At 34.7% G+C, this 24,742-nt stretch overlaps 1 protein-coding gene across 2 annotated transcripts in view; it reads right to left on the bottom strand.

Annotated features, from left to right (window-relative positions):
* UNC13C (unc-13 homolog C) overlaps positions 1-24,742 on the bottom strand; it is a 663,640-nt gene that overhangs the window by 475,717 nt on the left and 163,181 nt on the right. For both annotated transcript variants that reach the window (XM_077127956.1, XM_077127957.1), the window contains exons 3-4: positions 10,985-11,007; positions 10,333-10,397 (exon numbers count right to left, since the gene is read on the bottom strand). In XM_077127956.1, the coding sequence (XP_076984071.1) occupies positions 10,333-10,397; positions 10,985-11,007 (88 nt within the window). The remainder of the gene's footprint in view (positions 1-10,332; positions 10,398-10,984; positions 11,008-24,742) is intronic.

The following is a 24,742-nucleotide window of genomic DNA, read 5'->3' as shown; positions in this document are numbered from 1 at the left end:
CTAGCTGGAATTTGATTCCAGGGAATCTAATATCAGAGTCTTAGATGAGACTTAAAGTTCATGAACTCCATTTCTAAATTTTTTTTTTTTAAAAAGCATGAATGACTGGATATTTGCAATTTAGGTTTATTGCAACAAAAGTAAGCCAAGGATATCCTGGAGTGATAAAAAAATATATCACTTGAAATTACAGTTCCTATGATGCAGCTGTGTCTTACAACTTTCTGTTACTTGATATAAGGAAGAAAGGAGTAGCACATATTGCTGGAGGATGTAATACCATCTTTTTTGTCAGTCATTCAATCTTAGTTTCTACATTCTATCTATGCCATTCCCATATATTTAGCTATCACTGTTGTGGAGTTGAATCTCAAATCTCTGTATTTGTCCTGAACTCTCACCCATAACCTAGCCTCTCACTCCTACTGGTCTGCTCCACATTTCTATTTGGCTACCTATTTTACACTTTCCCCAAGCTAAACATACTTAAAGCTGAATTCACCATTTAATCAAACAGAGTTGCACCTATGCTGTTTTTTGTTAGCGGTATCCTCAAATTCTTCCAATTGTCTGGCCTCCAATATATATTATGTATTTCTTCCAGCTCAATCTTCATACAACACAGATTCAATTCTTTTTAACCTGCTGCTCAAATGCCCTTACTGGTGCCAAATGGCCCCAAATCAGCTTTACTTTTGAGTGAGATATGCAAGTGATATAATAATCTCTAAGAGAAGAGATGCATTTGCATGACTCTTCCTACGCTTTCCTAAGAGTCTGGTACTTTCTCCAGGGTACCACGGCCCTAGTGGTGAGCCAGTGCATCCTTCAGGAATTTGGAGTCTGAAAAACAGGTTAGTAAATACAGGCAAAAAGTCCATGCTTTTCAGCTTATGTCTAAGGCTCTTTCCTATCTGACCCTGTCCTGTGCCCACCCTTCTCCTTCATGAATTTTCTGTATCCACCAAACTGGACATTGACTTACAGTTCCCATCTGTAGGCCATTGCTCACGCCATAAGTAGGGTCTTACATGCCTGGAGATCATTAATGCTCATTTTGGCCCCAGGGCACCTAGTCTTTTCCTTCTGGTTTCATAGGGTCCATAATGATTCACATGCCTGTCTTAATAGTCCAACTATCTGCATGACAAAATCGCAACACGTACAAGGAGAAAACTGGCTACATGCTTCTGCACACTCTGCAGTAATCCAAAAAGACCCAGCAAATGAACAGTGCCCTCTATAAATGGGTACCCTGAATAAATGTGGCGACTTGACTTCTACTGAAATGCTACAGTTCTCCTTTTCATTTTTACTCAAATTCACTGATATTTATATTGTGTCAGATTTTTTACTGTGTTTGTTTTGCCTGGTCCAATGGTCTCAATAGGATTTGGATGCTAGATAAACTTGGAAATCATTATACAGCACATTTATTAGACAGTTCCATTATAGCCTGTTCAATAGTGAGCATGAAATAGCTAAAATATAGTAAGACACATAACCATACGATGTCTAATGGTGTGATGCAGGAAGGATCGCGTTTCTAAGTGGTGCGGGAATATGTTTTCAGCTTTGATTCCAATAGGAAGTTTTGCAAGTTCTCCTGCAAAAGATTGTGAAATAAAACCCTCCCCATATCCCAGCTTACAATAACAGGAAGTTAAAGGCTGTTCTCAGTTGAGAGGATAAAAAAGCTAAAATTGACACCAAAAAACTGCACTGTATATACACTGAAAGGGAACATGATTATCAGTATTTTGCCATGTCCTCACTAAAACATCAAAGTTTATAGAAGGAGGAGGAGAATCTGCTATCTGAATTCTAAAGTTACTATAGCTTCCTCAAGAGTAATAGAACAGATTTCTGCTCTAGCCAATTTTCTCTTCCTTACTACTCAATTCAATCCAAAAATGTACATCCCAATCTCTCTCTTAATGCTCTTCTCTTCCCTGTTCCTTTGTTTTCTGAGAGATGGGCACTGCTTTGGCTCCTTGAAATATGACCTTTCTATTTGCAAAGCAAACAATTAAATCTAATGAAATATGTCAAGTAGGGGGCTGGAGTAGGGAACTATTTCATCAAGTTTGAATCTATACATTTTCTTATGACAAAACCTAGAGAAGCACAGCTGCATAAATGGAAGTATATTATATTGATATTGACTGACTTAATTCCTTAAACCAGAGTTTCTAGTGAGCAACACAAGTGTGACAAGTATAAACATTTTCTGATCTTCTCAGAAACCCCTCTCAGTGGTCAACTGTGGCAGCCAGAATTGTCCAGAACCTCTACAGTGGCCAACCCATCCTCTCTTCCCTGGGACTTTCCTGGTTTTAGCACTGAACGTCTGTCTCTTGAAACCCCTCAGCCCTAAGAAACACTACCTCTGGCCACAATGTATCATAAAACTATGAAGTGCTAGGTGGAAAGTTCAGAGGCACTAAGTGACCCTATGAGCTAATTATTATGATTATTATCCCGATTTTTAAAAGGAGGCATTAAGATTTGGAGGTTAAATAATTTGCTGAAGGTCACACAGCTAATAAATGGTGAAGCCAAAACTTAAAACTATGCCTTCTAATTTCTAATTCTAAATTCTGTGTATTTGACTCTAGATCACATTATTGCCCATCTTTTACTTGGAAGTAATATAGGATTTTTTTCCTCTTCAGTTTTCCCAATGACTGAATAGAAGAAATGAAGATATTATTTGCTCTTATTTAGTTTTTTTTTTCTAGTTCTTATTTGTACCTTTTGGGTTTTTAATGCCGAGTTGGCTAAGAGAAATGGCAGGTTTGCTTGGATCTCAAAGAAACATTTCAAATTCAAACGCGTTCCTTTTGTTTTTTTCTTCTCAAAAGCATGCATATAACTAGAGTGGCTAGGTCAGATGGCTTAAAAACAAGCAAACAGACAGGACGCCACCTACTCTAATCAGAATTCCTTCCTTCTGATACTCGGTTCTTACTGCTGAGTCAGAATTGCCATGACAGGCTCATTGTTCCTTATGAAAATAGTTCTCTCGAGGACCTCACTGTCCTTCCCTGAACCCTGCCTCTCATCAATTTCCCTGCTGCTAACCTAGTCTTCCATAAGATATGCTTAGGTCTGAGCTTCAGCAGCAGTCCCTGTTCGAGTCCTCTTCTCAGACACTACGTATAGATGTGAAGCAAATATATGCTTGGGAAAGAGTTTGCACTGCTCCCATCACTAATGGGCAAATCGGAGTCTCAGCCTCACCCAGATGGAATGCTCGGTCATATGTATGATGGCATTGACTTTTGGTCTATAGCTTTGGTACTTCCTGCACTTGACATAAATAAACACATCTTACCAATAAACTTGGAGAATCTTCTATATCATGAGATTGTATAATTGTCACTCTGACTGTGGAACAACTATCTAAGTATTGTTTCCTGAAGGGATCGTTGTATGTAAAGATTATGTGACAGATGGTGTCACCTTGTGTGAGAAGATTTATAGTTAGATCATTCTGAGCAGTGATGGCTTCTTCTATTCTCATGCTTTGGTATTTCATATCTGGGAACTTAGTGTCCAAACATCAAATAATGAGCAGGAGTTACAGTGATGTTTATCATGGTTGATGGATTTCTGTAAAAGTCTTCAGAGCAAAAGAGATGCCTGAGTGCACTTGCCTCTGGAAACTAATATCTTTCTAAAAATCAAGCTCCTTATACTTTTGGCAGATACCTCTGCTTCAAATCATGAAAACTATACACTCTTATAAATATAAATTCACTTTCTTCCCTCTCATTTTCATCATCATTCAGTAGTTATTGCTCAACTACTATGTTCCAAGACCAGCTGAGTTATTTTTTACAAGGTGCAGGTATTCCAATTTATAGGTATATTATCCAAACTACTAATATGTTAAAGTTCTTAAGACAGGCATTCAAACTTCCAGCTTACCTGCCTAAACACATCTTCTGCTTCTCTCCTTTATATGTTCAGTCCAATATATTTTCTTACCTGTGACACTACTCGAGTGTTTGTCCTGCTTCCTGACCTCCCTTTTCTCTTCCATATCCATGTCAAAATTCTATCCAAACTTCAGATCCTGATTCCATGCTACCTTCTCCATAAAGTCTGCTATGATAAGTCCAAGCCATAAATATCTTCTGCTATTAAATTTCCATTTGGATGTTATCTACTTTCTGAAAAGTAAATTACTCTTTACCCTGTATTGTAGCTGAAATTATTGGGTAAATACCAAAATTTAAATTATTGGCTATTGTTATTCGTTTCATTATTCCAAATACAGAGAACACCAGGTTTAAGGGGAGGTAAGTATATGAAATGACATTCATTTTCTTCAAAATGTGAAAATGTGTTATTTTAAAGAATATTTAATCGTAAGTATATGTGGTAATGGCACATCATAAAACAGGAACTAAGTTCTTATTCCCTCCTTAAAGAGGTGGAATTTTTTCCTTACTTCTGGAATCTGAGTTGACTTTATGATGTGTTTTGGACAACAGAATGCAGCAAAACTGATAGTTGTCAATTACACCCTTGACTTCAAATAGCTCTGCATGCTTCCACTCGTTCCCTTGAAATCTTGTCACTGACACATGAATAAACTTGGACTGGCCTGCTGGATGATAAGTGGCACATAGCCCAATCTCTCCTGTTGCCTCTGACAATAGCTAGTCAACTCCAACATAAAACAACTAGCCCGGGTCCAGCTGACCATGATGTATGAATGAATCAAGTCAAGATCAGAAGATTCCTGAGCACTTTACTTAAAGCCACTGAGTTTTAGGGTGGTTTGTTACTCAGCAACATCTAACAGACACTATCTGACTGTATTAAGATAAGATGTAATATTAGGATAGAATGTAATAGAATCTTAAGGAAGGAAAGGATTTTATAGAATCAGCCACCTGATAATTTAAATTTCCTTTCCAACACTTCTAACAAGTGATCACCCAGGCTATTTGCATAACTCTAGAAATGAGGAAATTACTTTTCACAGTGGCAGCCTTTATTCTTGGAAATTTCTTCTCAGACGGAGCAGAAGTCTGCCAACCCTATGATTTCTACCCAACAATCCATGTTCTGTTCTCTGGGCAGCTCAGGAAAATTTCATCTCTTTTCCTCAACTAGTCTTATAAATCTGAGCTTTGATACTTCATTGTTGTTTAACATTGGTCATTCAATGTCTCTAAGCTCTGGTTCCCTCATCTGTAAAATGAGAATAATAATTATAATACTAACCTCAAAAAATGGTTTGATAATTAGGGGAGACACATTTTATAAAACTCCAAAAATTTTAATAACATTATAATAATTATGAATGTAACACAATATCCCCATTTTAAAAAATATCTAAATATTTTTATCTGAAATAAATATCTAATATCTTGATGTATTCCATACTGTTTCTAAATGTTAAAGAAGACAAAAAAACAAGAATTCTCTTCTAATCTTGCAAGTTTTAGATTTAGAACTGGCCATACCTGAGAAGTATGGTGCACTTCTAATAGCCAGTGTTTAATATTTAGGAAATATATGAGAAAAGAAAATATGTTACTTTTGATCAATAAAACCTTCAAAAATTCCTCCAAACAAGAGAAAAGGAAACTCATGATCAGAAGCAAAGTGACCAACTGATCAATAGGGGTTAGTTCTAATATAAGAAAAATCCCTTGGAGAAATTTTCTTGGAAGTGCCCCATAACAGTGGTTTTGAGGGTGGGTTCAGCTGCTTTTTAAACTCAAAGGCCCTTCCATGTGTGTCTCATCCTGTATCCGTCATTGTTTCAAGATTCATTTTTGTTTAAAATACAGTAGACCAGAACTTCCTCAGGGGAAGTAATCTTAACCAGTTGATCCTTCCAAAGCAAAACTAATCTAAAAATGTGGCCTTAGTATGGACAAAGTGCTGTCATAACCTTATGAAGGAAAACATAAGTGAAAAAGACTTACTCTACAATCAAGTTGGAAGATACAAATACTATTATTTTTTTAAATCTATTTTGTATGCTGTATGGCAGGGGGGTCATATTTCATTCTTTTTCCATGTAAGTTTCCCCTTATTGCAGCACATTTGTTGAATTTTTGTTTGACTGTTTTTTTGTTTGTTTGTTTGTTAATTTGCTTATTTGTTTGGGAAGTGCATGGGCCGGGAATAGAACCTGGGGTCTCCTGAATGGCAGGTGAGAATTCTACCACTGAACTACCCTTGCACCCCCATAGATACTTTTATTTTTATGAAATTTAGGAATGTAACATGTACCATAGGAATCATACAAGTGGGGATACAGGAAAGAGAGGCATTACCTCCTTGCTGTCAGAATAAAGATGAAGAAATATAATTCAAGATGGACCGTCAAAGTCATTTAGAAAGATTCATACTCTTCAATACTGAAAATGGAGAGCCATCAGGTATTTTCAAGTAGAAAAGCATTGTGCTGTAAGTAGTCTCATTTCTAACAGTGGGTAGAATAGACTTAATGTGGAGAAAGGAAATGATGACAGCAGATCAATTAGAAGATCAGTTTGCAATTGCCTATGTGAGAGGCATTGAGGACTAAAATTAGGTGAACAAAACTGAATTGAAAAAATATGGACACAGAAATTAAACTGCTATATGATAATAACTTGTGAAAATGGGCTCTGCTTACATCAGATCAACCTTGTAATAATTAACAATCCCTAATTCTCTCTTACCTAAATCCACAGTGAATTCCTTTTGTACCAAATCCTGTTGGGGAGGGGGTGGTGATAGGGACATCTTCCTTATAAACTAGTAACTACGAAATCAGAAGACCAAAGCTTCCGTTTTCCTCCAAAAAATGACCTTCTGCTACTATGACTGACACAAACTGTGTTGTGGGAGAGCTGCCATTTTCTTAATACTTGGCAATCTTGGTGCAGAGTATGCAAAGATGTTGATGCAGGGTCTACTGCTGACCCATAGGAAAGGAATTAGAGCAGTGGAAACAGCTGTAGTCTGGGTTTAGGGGAATTTCTGGCTCTTGAGAAATAAGGAAGATACTTGATGTGAAAGGGAAGACTCTTATAGGAAAATCTGCAGCAAAGTTCTCAACTACCAGAGAAAAGCCTGCTAATAAGAGTAAGGTGGGTTAACAGCCTTTGCAGAATAAGAAAAACCTAAGTTTCTGTGTTTATGGGTAATTTTAGGACCTCGTTTAAAATGGAGGTCAAGACTAGGAGTGGAAACGAAGGCATGAAGAGAGCATGCAATCTCCCAAACTTTAAAGAGAATTAAAAAAAGCAATATCAGAAATATAGCAGGAGAATCAAGAGTATATTAAATTGGCTATATCCTTACGTCATGAAACCTAACTCATGTTAAGTCACATAACTGCAACAGAAACCACTATTTTAAAATCAAGACAAAATTAAAAACAAAGGAATAGTGGGGAGCTTGACTTCCCCCATTTCCTTTCACAGGTATCACACCTGCATTAGAGACTCTTCTTGCTTACTCCTGCTTTCTTCCATTTTATCTTTCAGAGATGTTTCCCCCAAATAAAGCCCTTGTACTTCCAATAACGTCTTGGTGTCTGAATCTTGGTTGATTTATATGACACAAATTACTAAAATCTTATAAAACCAAAGGTATAAACTATTAAATTTGTTTCACAGAAACATTCATCCTTCTAGCCTTTTCTCTCTTCCTTTTATCTACTCAAATTTTCTCTCTCCCATCCCCTTTCCTGTACCAGATACCTATTTGAATATTTTATTGTTACAGATTGGAAAAATAGACTGAAGTCTGGCATAGCCTTCCCAGTAGCACTTACAGGGAAACGTGCAGAAGGCTAGGTAGAAATCAGAGAGCAGTACTGTTAATTCCATTATCTCGTTCCAATGTGTATGGATTGTTTCTTCATTGACACTTTAGAAGGGGGAGGGAAAGATTAATATGGTTTGGCTCTGAATTGATTAGGGATGTTGAAGGTAGATAAATGAGGGATGTAGTAGCACTGTCATGAAAAAGCAATGGCTTTCTAATTCAGTTCTAGTCTCAGTCTCCCAGGGCCATAGAAGTTGTGATATTAGGGGAATAGTAGTATTTCATTTTATTAAAAAATATAAAAATGTTTATAGAGAAAGTAAGGTAAAAAGCAAATCTTTCTGAAAGAACTTGTGATTGAAGGTTCACATTTAAGTGTGTCCTTCTGGTTCTTTCAGGAGGAAATATGGATGCAGGAAATGACAAATTCTCTTTATGAGTGAAAATTATCATCCCTTCCCATATCATCATAACTGCAAAATCCCTTGAAAAATCCTTAGAGTTGGCATTTTCTGGAAAAATACTGTTGTGGAAAGAATTCCTTAAAAATGCAATGAGCTATCTTAGCTAAAAATTTACTCAGCATGCACTTAACAGAAACATGGATACAGTCAACTGTATTGCCTTGAGAATAATAAAATTCCACATTCAGTCATAAGTCAGGAAAGCAAGTTATGAAATTTGGGACTCCATATACAGTGGGGAGTTTCAGCACTGATAAGATCATAAACTCAGAAAAGATGCTAGGGTCATGACATTATATTAAAAGAATTTTCCAAAATTAAATTGGAATTTGACTTATTTTCTGATAATCATTTTATTCATTGTCAAGATATCATTTTCAGTAAACATTAAAAAAGAGATGGTACAGGGGGATAAAAGGGAAAGAACAGTCCATTTATTACACATTTTCTATGGATAATTAATAGTGATCTTGTATCATGGCCTGTTTGCATAACATATTTAAATCACTGTGACATTATAATAGGAAAATATTTTTCATGTATTTATTTTAAGAACATTGAAGAATGTATAGAAATAACACTTTCACTTGGGAAAAGCAAAGCAAAATGGTATGTATTATTTAACAGGAATTTTAATTTAAAAAAATTAAATTTTACAAGCATTTTATTTAAGATAACTATTTAATAAAAGACATTTTGTGATAAAATAGAACTGTGGAGCTACTTATTTACCTAAGAATAAGAAAATCTTTGTTATATCTAAAGACAATCTAAGTTTAGAATATATTTATATTGTACAGAAATGTGTTTAAATGCCTTCATTTATAACAACTAATATATATATATATATATATATGGATTATATATATATATATGGCTATAGAAACATATATACAATGTACATAAACTGTGGTCTACAAATACCTTGATAACCTATAGTGTTCACTGTGGGATTCTTTACAATAATGAAATCTAAAGAAGTAATTTTGAAAATCCATTAATTGAAGAAATAACAGATAAGTACTATGTAAATTCATAATAATATTTGCATTAGTTAGAAAGTTTTCCAAGATATATTCTTAAATGGGGGAAAAATAGGTGGGGGGTGGACCAAGTTATGGAGGCAAGATAGCATAGTATTAAGATCATAGCCTCTGGAATCAGACTAAATGGGTTTGAATATGGACTTTGTCATAATTAGCTGTATGCCAGGAAAGCTTTTTTTCCAACCACTTTTTGCATCAATTTCCACACCTGTAAAATGGGGTCAGAACAGTACTTGCCTCATAGGGGCACTGTAAGAATCAAGTAAGTCAATACATGTAAAGCATTTAAACAATACCTGGCCCCAAATCAGCACTAAATTAGTGCCTATTCATTTACCTAAGGAGCGACTTAATCTGTGTTAAAATGAACAGCGATACATAAAACAAAACTACTCATTTTATAATGCCATAGATATGTCCTCAACACTTAGAGGAAGACCTACAAGGATAAATACCAAACTGATATCAGTGCATAATTCTGGGCATTAAAGAGGATCCTTTTTTGTTTGTTTGAATATTTTACATAGAAATTATAATACATATATGAATCTTGTAATTAAAATGGAAATACTTTGATACAGCCATAAAATGTAATATTATGCAACTGTTAAAAATGATGGTGTAGATTCCATTTATTGACTTACTGACATGGAAGGATGTTCATGCTCATATTATTAAACGTGACAAAGCAGATCACAGGATCGTATGGATTGGACTAATAGGAATCCACTTATGTAAAATGAGGTAGTTGTATTTACATATAGAGCAATAATGTTAATGGTTAATCTATTTAGGTGATTTTGACTTTCTTCTTTATATATATATTTTTCACATTGTTAGAAATTTTTCCTAAGGATGTGTCTTTCATTGCTTTTTAAATGCACCATAAAAGCTATTTTATTTTCACAAAAGAAAGCAATAGTGAGGCTAGCCAATTACACCATTATACAAGATCTTACATTCAAAATATAGATTTGAGAGCAGTTACCATCAACAAATGGAATGAATAATAAAGGTTATGAATGTACACTTACCCACCAAACGCCTGGAGTGCAGAAAATTTGGAAGCTTCCAAGCTATTGCCGCTTACTATTCGAGCCTTAAATGAAGAAAGAGAAGAAAGAAAACAAAACAAAACAAACAGGCTTTTAGCAAACTACAGTTGTACGTACATGAACCTGGGACAGGGTCAACTGCACTAGACACGTAACACCTAGTATGACAGATGCTAAGCAGGGTCAGCTCCAAGTCAAAGCTACTGTGTTTTTGTGAGTGGAGGTTTTGAAATGTTCTGTCAGCCTTTAAAGAACAGCACTGGCAGAATTAAGGAAAAAATATAAAATTCCAAATATTATTTACCCTTAAAACTTGATATGTGCAGTGAAGATCATGAATCAATTAGGAAAGCCATGGATGGCCAGACTTAAGATGCCATGCTTGACCGTAGCAGACCCCCAGGGCTGGCAAATATTAAAGCTAAAGTAAGAGCAGCTGGCAAGGTGTAACCTCTTCGTAAATGCAACGTATCGGGGGTACACTTAAAAGACAACCAAAGAATGAAAAGCTGGGATAACATGCACATTTCACAACTAAAATAGAGGAATGAAAACAGGTCTAATATGTCACAAACAAACATGTACAAAAGACAAGATCCCTCAGGAGGGAAGAAAAAGTATGATTTAAAACCTTTTCATCCACAGAACTGCTATCTGAAAAAGAAGCAGGAAGAGAAGGGATAAATGTTAGATGGAGTACTTTTCAAGAAACCATTTAAACATACACATGAATAAAATGTTACTATGTTGCATTGTTTAAAATCATAAATGGGCAGAGTTTCAGATGAACCCCCAGGGAACAGGCATAGCTGGTTCTAACAATACAAAGAGTTGGAAAATGTGCCGGAATGCTTGAAAAGTATTAAAAGGTGATTACATAATGAAAGACAATGTGGCATATAAAGAAGAGAACACAGTTGAAGAATCAGAGGTCCTGGGCTACAGCTGAGGCTCTGCCACTTACTAAGCACATCAGGTAAACTGCCAGATTTTCTGTAGACTAGAGTCTAGTCTCAACCCTGCAAGAAGGATACTCATACTTGGCTGCTGGGCTCACACCAATGTTGGGAAGATCAATTGAGATCAATATTTGTGAAAGTAAACTACTGACAACTATACAAATTAAAGCTGTTATATTAAGGAATTATTCATTTATGGATTTTCAGATCATAGAATTTGAGAGCTGAAAAATAAATGGACTCCATCTTATGGGGTAAAAAAAAAAAAAAACCCCTGATCCCTAGAAGAGGTAAGTGAGCTGATTTAAGATCACAAAGCAACAAATGGCAGAAGTGGGACATTAATCCACAGCTTCTGATTCTCCATCCAGGGCTCTTTAGATTTAATGTTTCGGGTGAGTTGAACAAAAAAGTGAGAGGTAGTTGGACCACAGTTCTTCAATATGATTTAGGATAAGTCACAGGGCTAACATTCATTAGTTTCAATTGCTCATGGATGCAAACGGATGGCTGATATAGACCAATGAGGAGTTGATGTTTTTTCTCAACTCAGATCTAAATCTGCCAGGGTCAGGAGGACACAATCTATTTCTCCATTAAAAAGGACAGCTGCTCTTAAACTTAATAATTCAGATTTTCATATTGACATAAATTACAGGGACTTCTCTATAAATACAAGTTGGCAGAATGTTAAATCTGGAGTGACTTTGGAGTTCATTTAGACGAATCCCCTCCTTTTTATAGATGAGTTCTAGAGAGAAGAGGAAATTTGCCCAATGGCACATAGCTCAATAATGACCCTTGCTGATGAAAATCTGAAAAATATTAGTTTTCCAGACTTATTAAGTATAGATTGATTAATTACAATAAATAAATATGTCTATGAAAATTTGCCAGTATTGTAGGGCTATATCTGTAAATATAGAGCCCAGTAAAGTATAGCAGAAAGTAACACAGACCAGTCTTATTTATGATCATAAATAGTTTTAAATACTACAAAAACACAGAGCAAATGAAATTCAGCATTATGTCAGAAGAATAATATACCATATCTATGTGGGTTTTATCCCAAGGAAAAGTCAACATGAGGAATAACTAAATATATATGACACAGTAATTGGTCAGAAGCTATGTATCAGAATTTTAATAGGTGCCAAAAAGTCATTTGATAATATTCAAAGCCTTCTAAAGAATTTAAAAAAAAAAAAAAGTAGAAAAAAAAAAAGCATTCTATTTCTTTAAAGTAGAAATAGAATGCTTCTCTCTTAAGTTAAATATGTTTTTTTTTTTTTTTTAGGATTTCCCTCTGGTAACAAGACCTTTCTTTATTAGAATCTAGTCAGTTTTCAGAACAATCACACATCAATTACAAGTTTTCCATATTTAAATATGTTTTAAGAAAACAAACTTCAACAGTCTTTCATTTAGTAAAATACTAAGAGCAACCCATTATCATTAAAAGCAAAACAAAAATTTTCACTGACATCATTATTTTAACTTATTTCTGGAAATTATGGCCAATATATTAAAAAGTGAAACAAAATACAATTGCCAGAAGTATGATACAAAGTTGTTACTATTTTTAGAAATTAAAATTTTATATCCAAAAGATGAAAATAAAATCACCAGGAAAATTATTAGGCTAATAAAATGGCTAGCCAAGTTACCAGATAACCAATAAATAATAAAAAATAACAGTAAGTTATTTCCTAAAAACTGGTAACAATTAGTTTAGAATCAAGGATATAAGCTCTGATTTTAAATATCTGGTACTTCAAATGAAAAATTTGTATTCATTGTCTCCTCATTCCCTCTCAATCCACTGATATTTACCTACCATTCTAACCATTCCGCTAAATAAAAGCAATCTTACCAAAGTTATCAATTACTGGTCAACCGCGAAATCCAGTAACACACTTCAACCTTTATATTAATTGATACATTCAATGCTTCATTCATTCAATAATTTTTGTTAACCCACCGTTTTCATTAACTTTGACTCCTTTTCTGTCTTTCTTGACCCTTGCTAAAGTCTCCCCCTTGAAACTGTTCTAGAATATAGATATGATCATTGATTCCCGTTCATAAAACCCATCACCCTCATGAAAGAAAATCAAATTTGTGTTCTCTCTCATCTCAAGGCTCATCATTCCTCATTCACATCTTACACTTTAGCCACAGGTAAGTTCTTAAAGTTCCATTTCCAGACTATGCTTTTTAAAATCTATGCCTGGGCACTTGCTGTTTTCTTCCTCTAAAACAACTACTCCCCATTCTTCATATTACAACTTCCTGCCACCCTCCGAAACTCAGCTGAAACATAACCGTCCCCTCCTGGAAGTCCTATTTCTGGCCTTTGAACCTCTGCACTGCACACTGTGCATCCTTCTCTCAAACTTTGCCTGTTTATTCATCTGCAGCCCTCCTATGAGTTTCTTGATGATAGTCGACTTTACTATCTCTTTTTCTTAGCCTCTACCTAGAATATAGTAGATGGTCAATACATATTTACTGAACATCGAATAAACAATATTAATCAGCTATACCACTTTATAGAAGCATCTAAAAATTTTAATAAAGAGATTGATATTATTTACCTTCCTATATAGGGAGGATGGGTTATATTCTAATAAATTTAACAGTCACAATCCTAATGGCAGGTTGTTGCAATTTTAAATTATTCCAAAGTGTAAACAGATTAATAAATAAGTGAAAACAGCTAAAACTTTTTCAAAGGAGCATTATGAGGAGGGTCTATATAAATATTACAACAGTTAATAAATGGTAAATTAAAAGGTCAGTGAAACATAAAAGATAATGAAGTAATGTACTCTTATATTTAAGAATTCAATGAATAAGAAAGGACACATTGTTTTCAAAGGCAAAGGAAAGCACTACTCAACAAAGTATGCTTCAACGATGGGTTAAGTATTTGTATCATATTCATTGGTATTCTCACCTCATACAAACCCCAAAAAAGTTCTAAATGTATAAAAGAACTAAATATGCAATTTTTGAATAAAGACAAAGTAATGAAAATTAGAAATGCATATTTATGAAATCTATGGAATGAGAAGACATGCAACCTTAACGGTTAAAAAAGAAAGTACCAAGAAAAGTTTGAGAAATTTGTAATGTCTATCTATCTAGTATTTCTATACATAAAACAAGTAAAAAGGAAAGTATTTGTACTGAAAATATGTATATAAATTAATGTTGAGCAAATAAAGAATTTTTACAGGTCAAGAAAAAAATGACCCTAAGGCTCAAATAAATAAATAGTGAAGAATTTGAATCGATAATTCACAAAATAAAATGCAATAACACTGAATAAACATGAAGAAGTACCTGATTTATCCAATTTATTCAAATGATGCCTAATAAAGATTATGAAATTAACAAAATCAGAGTAAATATATTAATTTTAATAACATCAAAAACAATTCTCAAGGCTGTTGAGGATGTCATGAATCAGACATTCTCATGCCTGGTTGATGACGGTGAAAACTGCAATAAAGTTTTCCAAAATTTTAGTCATGCCTAAAATGCTTGTTTGACAAGAAAATTCCAGTCTTGGAAACTGATGCTAAGGAAATTATTTAATTGCTGAAAAAAAGTTCAATCTTCATTCTTTGTTATTTCCAAAAAATGAGACATCATGGTGAAGTATAAAGATCTCCTTTGACAATTATATTATATGACCTTGATGCAATTATTTGCCACCACTTAAAATAAGGCTTTTATAAACTAAAAATGTAGAAAGTATTTATGCCATATAAAATCAAATCAGGAAGTAATATTACGTTTACAGTATAATAACTATGTGAAAATAAAATAATTATATGCAGAAAAAAGGATTGAAAGGAACATCACCAAAACAAACAATTGTTAGCTTTCAGTAGTAGGAGAAAGTATTTTTCCTACTTCTTTTTATTTCCAAAATTTCTTCTAATTAATAACTACATTATTTTAAAATTTAAAAATATATACAATAGGTAAAAGACTGGAATATTACTCTTGGGAAAATGTCATACTGAAATACATATATGTGTGTGTGTGTGTATGTGTGTGTATGCATATATATGTGCATGTATGTGTGGTGCATATATATATATATATATATATACGCCAGTTTGAAAGAATTAGGTACCTCAGAAAAGCCACTTTTTAATCCTGATCCAATTTTGTGGAGGCAGGTGTTTCTTTTAACCCCAATTCAATACTGAAGGTTGGAAATTTTTTATTAGATTATCTCCATAGAATTGTGGCATGCCTAATTGTGGGTGTGACTTTAGTTTACATGGAGGTGTGCCTCCACCCATTCCAGGTGGATCTTGATTAGTTTACTGATGTCCTTTTAAAAGAGGAAACATTTGAAGAGCGCTCAGGGCAGACAGAGCCTACAGAAATCACAGAGGCCTCAGAGCCAACAGAGTGCTGACTGAAGCTTCAGAGCAGAGCTGACACAGATGCCAACACTTGGAGAACAGAGACACGGATGTTCGGAGATGCTTGGAGCCCAGCAGACATTGCCATGAGATGTTAAGCAAGCCAGAACCTGGAGAGAGCCAAGAGAAGCCAAGAGATGAAAGCCAGCCCAGGAGAAGCAGAGTGAGGAGCCCCCACAGGGACAGAAGCCGAAAGCAACAGAACTCAGGAGTAAGGGACCAGCAGATGCCAGTCACGTGACTTTCCAGCTGACACAGGTGCTCCAGATCATCAGCCTTTCTTGAGTGAAGCCTACTTCTTGCTGGTGCCTTAATTTGGACACTTTCACTTCCTTAGAACTGCAAACTTTTAACTTATTAAATTCCCCCCTTTAAAAGCCATTCCAGTTCCGGCATATCACATTCTAGCAGCCCGCAAACTAACATAATACATATATAATAAATATGTACATACATGCATGGTGCATGGAACTATATGTATATATGTATTTGTACAGTGTATGTATACAAAATAAATGATGGTTTTGTTTCTTGATAAATTGCCTTTTATTTTATATATAGAGGTTTTGCTTAGTCGAATTTTGATTAAACCTCCGTAATTATATGCTGGATACTCACTATAATGCTCTTCCAATGTTCCTTGTCTTAGAAGTCACAGCATCTCACAGTAAGGTCATTTTGCAGTTCAGTAACTTAATGCCATTAATGTGGGACCATAGTATATCAATCTACTTTACAGCAAAACTTCCCCTAAAAAGGGTTTTACAGTGAAGTTCCAGTGTCTGTACATTTTTAACATCTCAATTCCACAAACTAGCAATTTAAAAGACAAAAATTGATAAAATATTTACTTGATGAATGGCTTTATTCTAATCAGCTATGCTACATGGGACCTGAAAAAAAAAAAAAACTAAAATCCTGAGCTCATAGAACTGCATGTAATATATTTATGTCTCTAGAGTATAAAATCAGTCAGAGGCTTTTATGTGGCATCCCTGAAAAGGAAACTTAAGAGTGATTTAAGGTACTACATGATCTCCTGAGCCCTAGTTTTCTTCATTTATAAGTGAAATAAAAAGGTTTGACCAGCATAAATTTAAAGCTTGCAGTTTTAATTCCTATAGTCTTGTTTTTGCATGTGTAATGAAGTTTCATTCTAACAGGGAACATTCACATACTGGTTACCACAGAAAATAAATATTTAAAATTAATATCTAATGTCTAAATTTGAGATATTGACAATTATTTCACAATTTTCTCAGATAAAAGTAAAAAACGTGTTTTCTCTCGATATTCTATTCTTACTATAACACATTTTTTGAAGAACACTTGCATGGAAGGAACTCTGAGTTCGTAAAGAATTTAAATGCTCGAGTTTTCTCTATTAAGAAATCCCTTAAACTTTTTTGCATTCAAGTCTTTCAATGACAATATAAATCTCTCACTGATGATAATATTGTTCACTGTATGCTTTGAAAATAGGTCTATTTACTTTACCACTATATCAAAATATATATGACTTTTAATGCATGTATAGCATGCCTGACAGTCGTCACATAGGAGCTGAAAACAGATCAGGGAAGAGCTGTTAATGTAATCAGAAGACTGCTAAGTTGTCATTAGCCTTTACAGAGTACCTGCTATGTGCTAAATATCCTGTTAAGCACTGTACCTGCTCTTTTATTGAATACTTTTAACTATTTTGTGTGATATTAATTGATTTATGCACTGCCAGGACAGAGGAAGCACTTTGTCCTGGCTCACATTCTAGTTAGTCATTCTCAATAAAACAGGGTGTTTACTGAGTGAAAATTCTGATATAACTCATATTTCACACTCCGTCGCTTATGTACTTCAGGCTGGGGGGAACTTGAAAAATTGAGTCACAAGCTAACATGGTATGAGAAAAGTATCGAGAGCTATGAGTTAAGCGATATGAAAGAGAAAAGAGAAGAGAACACCTAACTCGGCAGCCAGGGAGGATGCTGGGTTTGTAAGGTTTCATGCGGGAGATGATTTATGAATGGGTCCTTCCTTGTCACATGGATGATAGTACTCATGGCAGAGGGAGAAAAATTTACAAAGGCATTGAAGTTTGAAAGAACCTGGAGTACTAGATGCTGAAACATGGGAGAATGAAAGTAAATTATAAGAAATAATAGATGGGGAAAAAAAAAGAAATAATAGATGGGTAGAGGCCATAGTATGAAAGGACTTATATGTCCTGTTAAGGAATTTAAATCACACCCCAAATGCAATGTAGCATTGCAGATTGTTTTCAAGCAAGAGACTGACAGGCAACGTGATCAGAATTTTGTTTCCTATTTTTAAAATTCCATTCCAGTCCTCTGGAACGTAACACAGAATAAAATGACATGGAAGAATTCTGCCCTCTGGCCTAGCTATTTCTCAATAACACACACACACACACACACACACATTCAAATACTCAGTAAAATAATTTAAAACTTTAAAATATCTCTAAGCTCATAAACAAAAAAACAAAATTTCCAAACACTACAAATGAAGCAGAAACTCCAAACGAATAATAAATGGAGTAAAAGCCAAAACTCATCACAGGGGTGTTGGAACAACTCATTCATGTATTCAAAAAACATTGTGTGCCCTCTATTTTCCAGGAATTGTGCAAGAGACGGGGGATGCAACAACCACAGACAAAGGTGGTGCCGGCCATTGTCTCAACCATCTCTGAACTGGGGAAGAGGTGGTGGAGAGTTAAACATCCAGCACTTCTGCAGGGCTGAGGGGACAGCTGAAGGGCTGCATTTGCTGGAAAGGACAGAAAAGCTCAGCTTCATGGAGCCATCAGAGAAATTTTTGGAGCACTTTCTGATCCCCTCCCCAGGGCACCATGGAGCTGCTCTGGAACCGATTCATGGATCCCTGATCCTGTTTTGACTGGGAAAAACTAACTTGGGAAAGTTCTCTCTGGAATGACCCACCTCCAAGAATTTTCCCTCCAGGCGAAATCAGCTTGAGACAACTAAATGAGTGTAAAAAGCTATAGGGGTGGATGGTTTGGGACAAAGGCCTGCTGATATCACATACCCTGGATAGGGAGATCTGCCTCCCAGGGAAACAAAGGGGACCACCTAACACCTGTAATCAGAGGGACTCCAATGCAACCAAAAAAGCAAAATCCCATATAAGACAAAGGCCCAGAAAGACAGGGAAAACTTGCACACTGCATTTGGCTTAGGAAGACCTTCCTGATAGGAAGAACTAAAGCTCACAAAAATCTCTGCCTTTTTACCAGCTGTTTACCAAACCAAGAAACAGACATTCCTGGGAATAAATCCAGAGTTAATATTTAAAATATTAAAAGATACAGTGTGCTTCAGTGGTAGAATGTTCACCTTCCGTACGAGAGATCCGGGTTTGATTCCTGGACCATGTACCACCCCCCAAAAAAACCCTCAAAATTAAAAAGAAACAGTGTGCAAAAAAAAAAAAAAACAGTACAAAACAAAGAAACAGGAAATGATGGCCCATCTAAAGGAAGATGATAAAACTACAGAAATCACCAATGAATAGGGTGAGAATTCTTTAAAAAAAAGATCTTAAAAATGCTCAAGAAAACAAAGAAAAGTATAGAGAAAAAACTAAAGAGTATCAGGAAATGCATAAATGAACTATATGAGAGTCTAAGTAAACAGAAAGAAATTTTATAGGAACCAAACAAAACTACTGGAGTTGAAGCCCACAGTAATGGAAAGGAAAAATGCCAAGGGGGGTTTTGAGACCATATTGGATCTGTCAAAAGAAAGAATCAGTGAACTTGAAGACAAAACACTTGAAATGAAGCAGGCTAAGGATCAGGGAAAAAAAGAAATATTAAAAGTGAAAACAGACTAAGACAGGCATTGGGACACTATCAAACACACAAATAAATACTTTATGGGAGTCCCAGAAGGAGAAGAAAGAAAGGGAATGAAGAAATAAAGAAATAATGAATGAAAGCATCCCAAATTTAGCAATAGATGTGAATATACACATCCAAGAAGCTCAGAGAACATGAAACAGGATAAATATGAAGAAAAACACACCCTGTCATACATTGATCACACCATCAAATGCAAAGGATGAGAGTTCTGAAAGTTGCAAGATTAAATAAATGTGTTATGTACAAGGCAGTCCCAATTAGATTGAGTGCTGATTTCTCACCAGAAATCACAGAGGTAAGAAAGCAGTGGGTTGAAATATTTAAAGTGTTGAAGGAAAGCAACTTCCAGCCAAGAATTATACATACATTGAGACTCTCCTTCAAAACTGAGGGTGAGATTTAAGAAGTTCTCAGATAAACAAAAGCTGAGGTTATTCATTACCATTAGACTGGCCCTACCAGCAATGTTAAACGAAGTTCTTCAGACTCAAAAAAGAGGACACTAGACAGTGGTTCAATGCAGCAGAAAGAAATAAAGACCTGCCCTAAGGTAACCATTTGGGTCATTATAAATCTCAATATTATGTATTGAGTTATTTTATACGTAACTCCACTTCTTACTTTCTTCAGGTACTAAAATTCAAGTACAAAAAAGTAATGATAAATCTAGGTGTTTGCACATACCATGTACAAAGATATAAGTGGTAACATGTTAAAAGAAAAGTTAGGGAGAATGGGTGGGGGGGGGTGGTGTAGGAAAAGCACATGTGCATACAATTGATGTTAAGTTGTATTAAACCAAAGGTAAATGTTATATATTTCAGATGTTAAATTTTAACTCTATGGTAACAACAAGGAAAGTAGATAAAAAATTTATCCAGGTAGAAGTGAGAAGGCACTCATTATGATACAATTCAAAAAAGCAAATAAATACAAAAGTAGGCACTAAAGGAAGTATGGGAGAAAAAAAGGTATGACTTTCAAAAGCAAGATGGCAGAAAAATGTCCTGTGTAATTAGTAGTAGTTTTAAATGTAAATGGATCAAGTTTTCTAGTCGAAAGGCAGATATTGGCAGAAAGGATAAAAAAGCATGATCCAAGGGGTGCAAGGGTAGTTCAGTGGTAGAATGCTCACCTGCCATGTAGGAGACCTAAGTTTGATTCCTGGTCCATGTACTTCCCCAAGAACAAACAAAGAAACAAACATAAAACAAACAAACAAAATTTCAACAAATCGTGTTGCAATAATGGGATACTCACATGTAAAAATAATGAAATACGACCCTGCCATATAGCATACAAAAAAAAAAAGAAGAAAAAAAGCATGATCCAGCTGTGTGCTGTCTGCAAGAAGTTCACCTTAAAGTCAAAGATATAAGTAGTTGGACAGTGAAATGATGGGAAAAAATATATCAGGCAAGTAGTAACCACAAGAGAGACTGGGGTGGCTAACTAATATCAGATAAAATAGACATTAGAAATTATTAGTAACAAAGATAGTCATTACATACTGATAAAAGAGACAACTCAACATTCATAAATAACAATTAGAAATATATTTGCACTTAATGGCAGAGCCCCAAAACATATGAAGAAAATATCAACATGCTTGAAGGGAGAAATTAAGGTTCTACATTGAGAGTAGATGTTAATACACTACTCTCTATAATGGATAGAACATCTAGTCAGAAAATCAGTAAGGAAGTAGAGGACTTGAATGATACACTAAACCAACTAGAATTAACAGATATATATAGAATACTGCATACAGTGAAAACAGAATACACACTCTTCTCAAGTACATATGGATCATTCTTCAGGATAAACCATATGCTGGGTCACAAAACAAGGCTCAATGAATTAAAAAATACTGAAAACAAGCAATGTTTATTCTATGACCACAGTGGAATGAAACTAGAACTCAATAACATAGAGAGAAATGGAAAATTCACAAATATGTGTAAATTAAAAGACATACTCTTAAACAACCAGTGAGTTAGAGAAGAAATAAGAAGTGCAATTAGGAAACACCTTGAGGTAAATGAAAATGAAAATACAGCATACCAAAATTTATTAAAGGCAGCATGAGAGTGAAATTGATAGCATTAAATGCATATTAAAAAGAAGAAAGACTTCAAATCAGATACCTAATCTCAAAACCAGAAGAACTAGAGAAAGAAGAAACTAAACCTAAAAAGAATAGAAGGAAGGAAATAGAGATTTGAGTGTTAAGGTAGAGCTGAATGAAAGAGAAAAATAAACCAATAGAGAGAATGAACAAAACCAAAATTTGATTCTTTGAAAAGATCAACAAAACCAACAAACTTTAAGATAATCTCATAAGGAAAAAGAGAGAAGATAAAAAAAAAATCAGAAACAAAAGAGGGGACATATGACCTACCTCCCTGAAATAAAAAGGAGTATAAGAGGATACTAAGAACAACTATATGCCAATAAGTAAGATGACCTAGATAAAACAGACAAATTCTTAGAAACACATAAACTACCTACACTGATTCAAGAAAAATAGAATATCTCAACAACCCAATTTCAAACAAGGAGATTGAATCAGAAATTTTAACCTCCCAACAAAGGAAAGCCCAGGATCTGATGGCCTTAGAGCAGAATTCTACCAAATAAGCCAAGAAGACAATTCCAATTCTGCTCAAACTCTTCAAAAAAAAAAATATGAAGAGAACATTCCCTAAGTCATTTGACAAGGCCAAGATCACCTCATACCAAAGAGAGATAAAGATACAAGAAGAGAAAACTGCCGACCAATATCTTTTATGAATATACATGCAAAAGTCTTCAAAAAATATGATCAAACAGAATCCAATAGCATATCAACAGAATTATATTCCATGACATCCTATGTGATTTTATCCCTACAATACTAGGTTGGGCCATCATAAGATATCAATTAATGTATTATACCACATTAACAGAATGATGGAAAAAAAGCACACAAGTTCATCTCATTTGATACCCCCCAAAATTTAACAAAATACAGTGCCTTCTTGATAGAAACACTTAGAACACTAGGAATAGAGGGCAACTCTCTCAACATGATTAAGGGCATATATATCTAACATCCTACTCAATGGCAAAATACTGAAAACATTAAGAACAAGACAAGATTGCCCACTGTCACCACTGATACTCATCGTTATTCTGGAAGTTTGTACCAGAGCAATAGGTCAAGATAAAGAAATAAAAGGCATCCAAATTGATAGCTCATTTGAACAATTGAAACACAGGGAGCCCAGAAAAAGAATGAGAACCTTTAATCCTGTGTAGCTTAATGTAATGCCTGGATTACATCCTAGAATATATTAAGCATCTTAGAATATATCGATCAAAAAGTATTGGCAAAGTCCATTGAGGGATGGGAGAAAAAATATGAAACTATTAAACTTTACCATCAGGGAATCCCCTGATTCTGTGTCAAACATTAGGGATACCCAAATTAATAGGCCAAGCCCTTGATCTTGAGGCTTACTCTTGTGAAGCTTAAGTAGGTAGCAGAGAAGCTTGGCCTACCTATAGGTATGCCTAAGAGTTTTACTTCTGGAGCACCTTTTGTTGCTCAGATGTGGCCTCACTCTCTCTAAGCCCAATTCTGTAAAGGAAATCATTTGCATTTCATTACTAATCACTGTGTTGTGCTTTGAAATTTATTGCTTTTTGTATATTTATTATTTTTCACAAAAAAAGTCAATTGTGATGATAAAAAAATATTCATTCCTTCTAGCCTCCTATATTGTGGAGCAGCTAGAAGGAGAAATCTCAGATGGTATGGGAGCCCATGACAAACTCTGGGATCTGTCCTGTAACTACTTGTTGAAGAGTGCTTTGAAAACTATTGCTTTTTTCTTTCTTTGTTACGTGTATATGCTATATTATACAATAAAAAAGTTTTAAAAATACATTATTGCTGAAACAAATTATATAAAAACAAATGAAAGAAAAAACTAATGAGCCAGTAGCATAAAGCAAGCCTTTAGAAGATCCTTATGGTAAGAATGACCTACATGCCACCTAAAACCACAAGATAAAAGTAATATCATTTCTTGGTATTAAAATAAAGGTTATTTCCACAAAGAATTACACAAATAAAGTTAAAAGAAGCATGAAGCAATTATTTCTCTTCTTTGCTCCTAACTGACAAGGAAAACATATGTGCTAATAAAGGTTAATAAGACATTTATAAATGAAAGGGATGTAGCCAGGCACTCCAATATAGACAGGAAAAAGAAATATTTTGGAAAATTCATAAGACAATTTCCATATGGCTGTGAATTATGAGTACAGAATTTCTAATTGACCAATCTTCTGAAACATGAAAACTCTGATAAAAATGAGACACAATTTTGTAAATATCAGAATAGCAAGCATTGGATAGCTGAGTTTTCACATACTTTATTGAGTATAGGGTAGAAGCATAATGCTCATACATTACTGAAGGGAGTGTACATGAAGATATTTCTGAAAACAAAAGCATTTGGTAGGCTGGGAATTGGAACAATGTATTTATTTGTTTATTAGGAAACAGATAAATAAAATGTGGTGGATACTATGTGGGATAGTCCAGTAGGTAGAACAACAAAAAGCAATGTATTTCAGCAAATTTCATTGATCCTTGATCTGAATAAAAAATAAATAAATGAATAAAAAGATATCCAAATTGGAAAGGAAGAAGTAAAACCTCCTCTATTAGCTTATATTTTAGATTACATATTGCTAAATAGAGAAAACCCAGAAAAAACCACAGCAATGCTCCTAGAGCTAATAAGTGAATTCAGCAAAGTGGCCCTAGAGCTAATAAATTAATTCAGCAAACCGGTCCAGTACAAATAAGCAGTGTTTCTATATACAAACAATGAATAATTGGAAGAAATTAAGAAGCAAATTCCAATCACAATATCACTTAAAAGAATCAAATATCTAGTCATAAATCTAGCACAGGATGTACAGGACTTGTATACAGAAAACTATAGAACACTGCTAAATAAATTAAAGAAAACCGAACCAAATGGAAGGATATTTTGCATTCATGGATTGGAATGCTGAATGTC

The sequence above is a fragment of the Tamandua tetradactyla genome, chromosome 14, assembly GCF_023851605.1.
Source record: "Tamandua tetradactyla isolate mTamTet1 chromosome 14, mTamTet1.pri, whole genome shotgun sequence".
NCBI lineage: Eukaryota > Metazoa > Chordata > Mammalia > Pilosa > Myrmecophagidae > Tamandua > Tamandua tetradactyla.
This window is presented reverse-complemented; position numbering and strand designations above follow the sequence as displayed.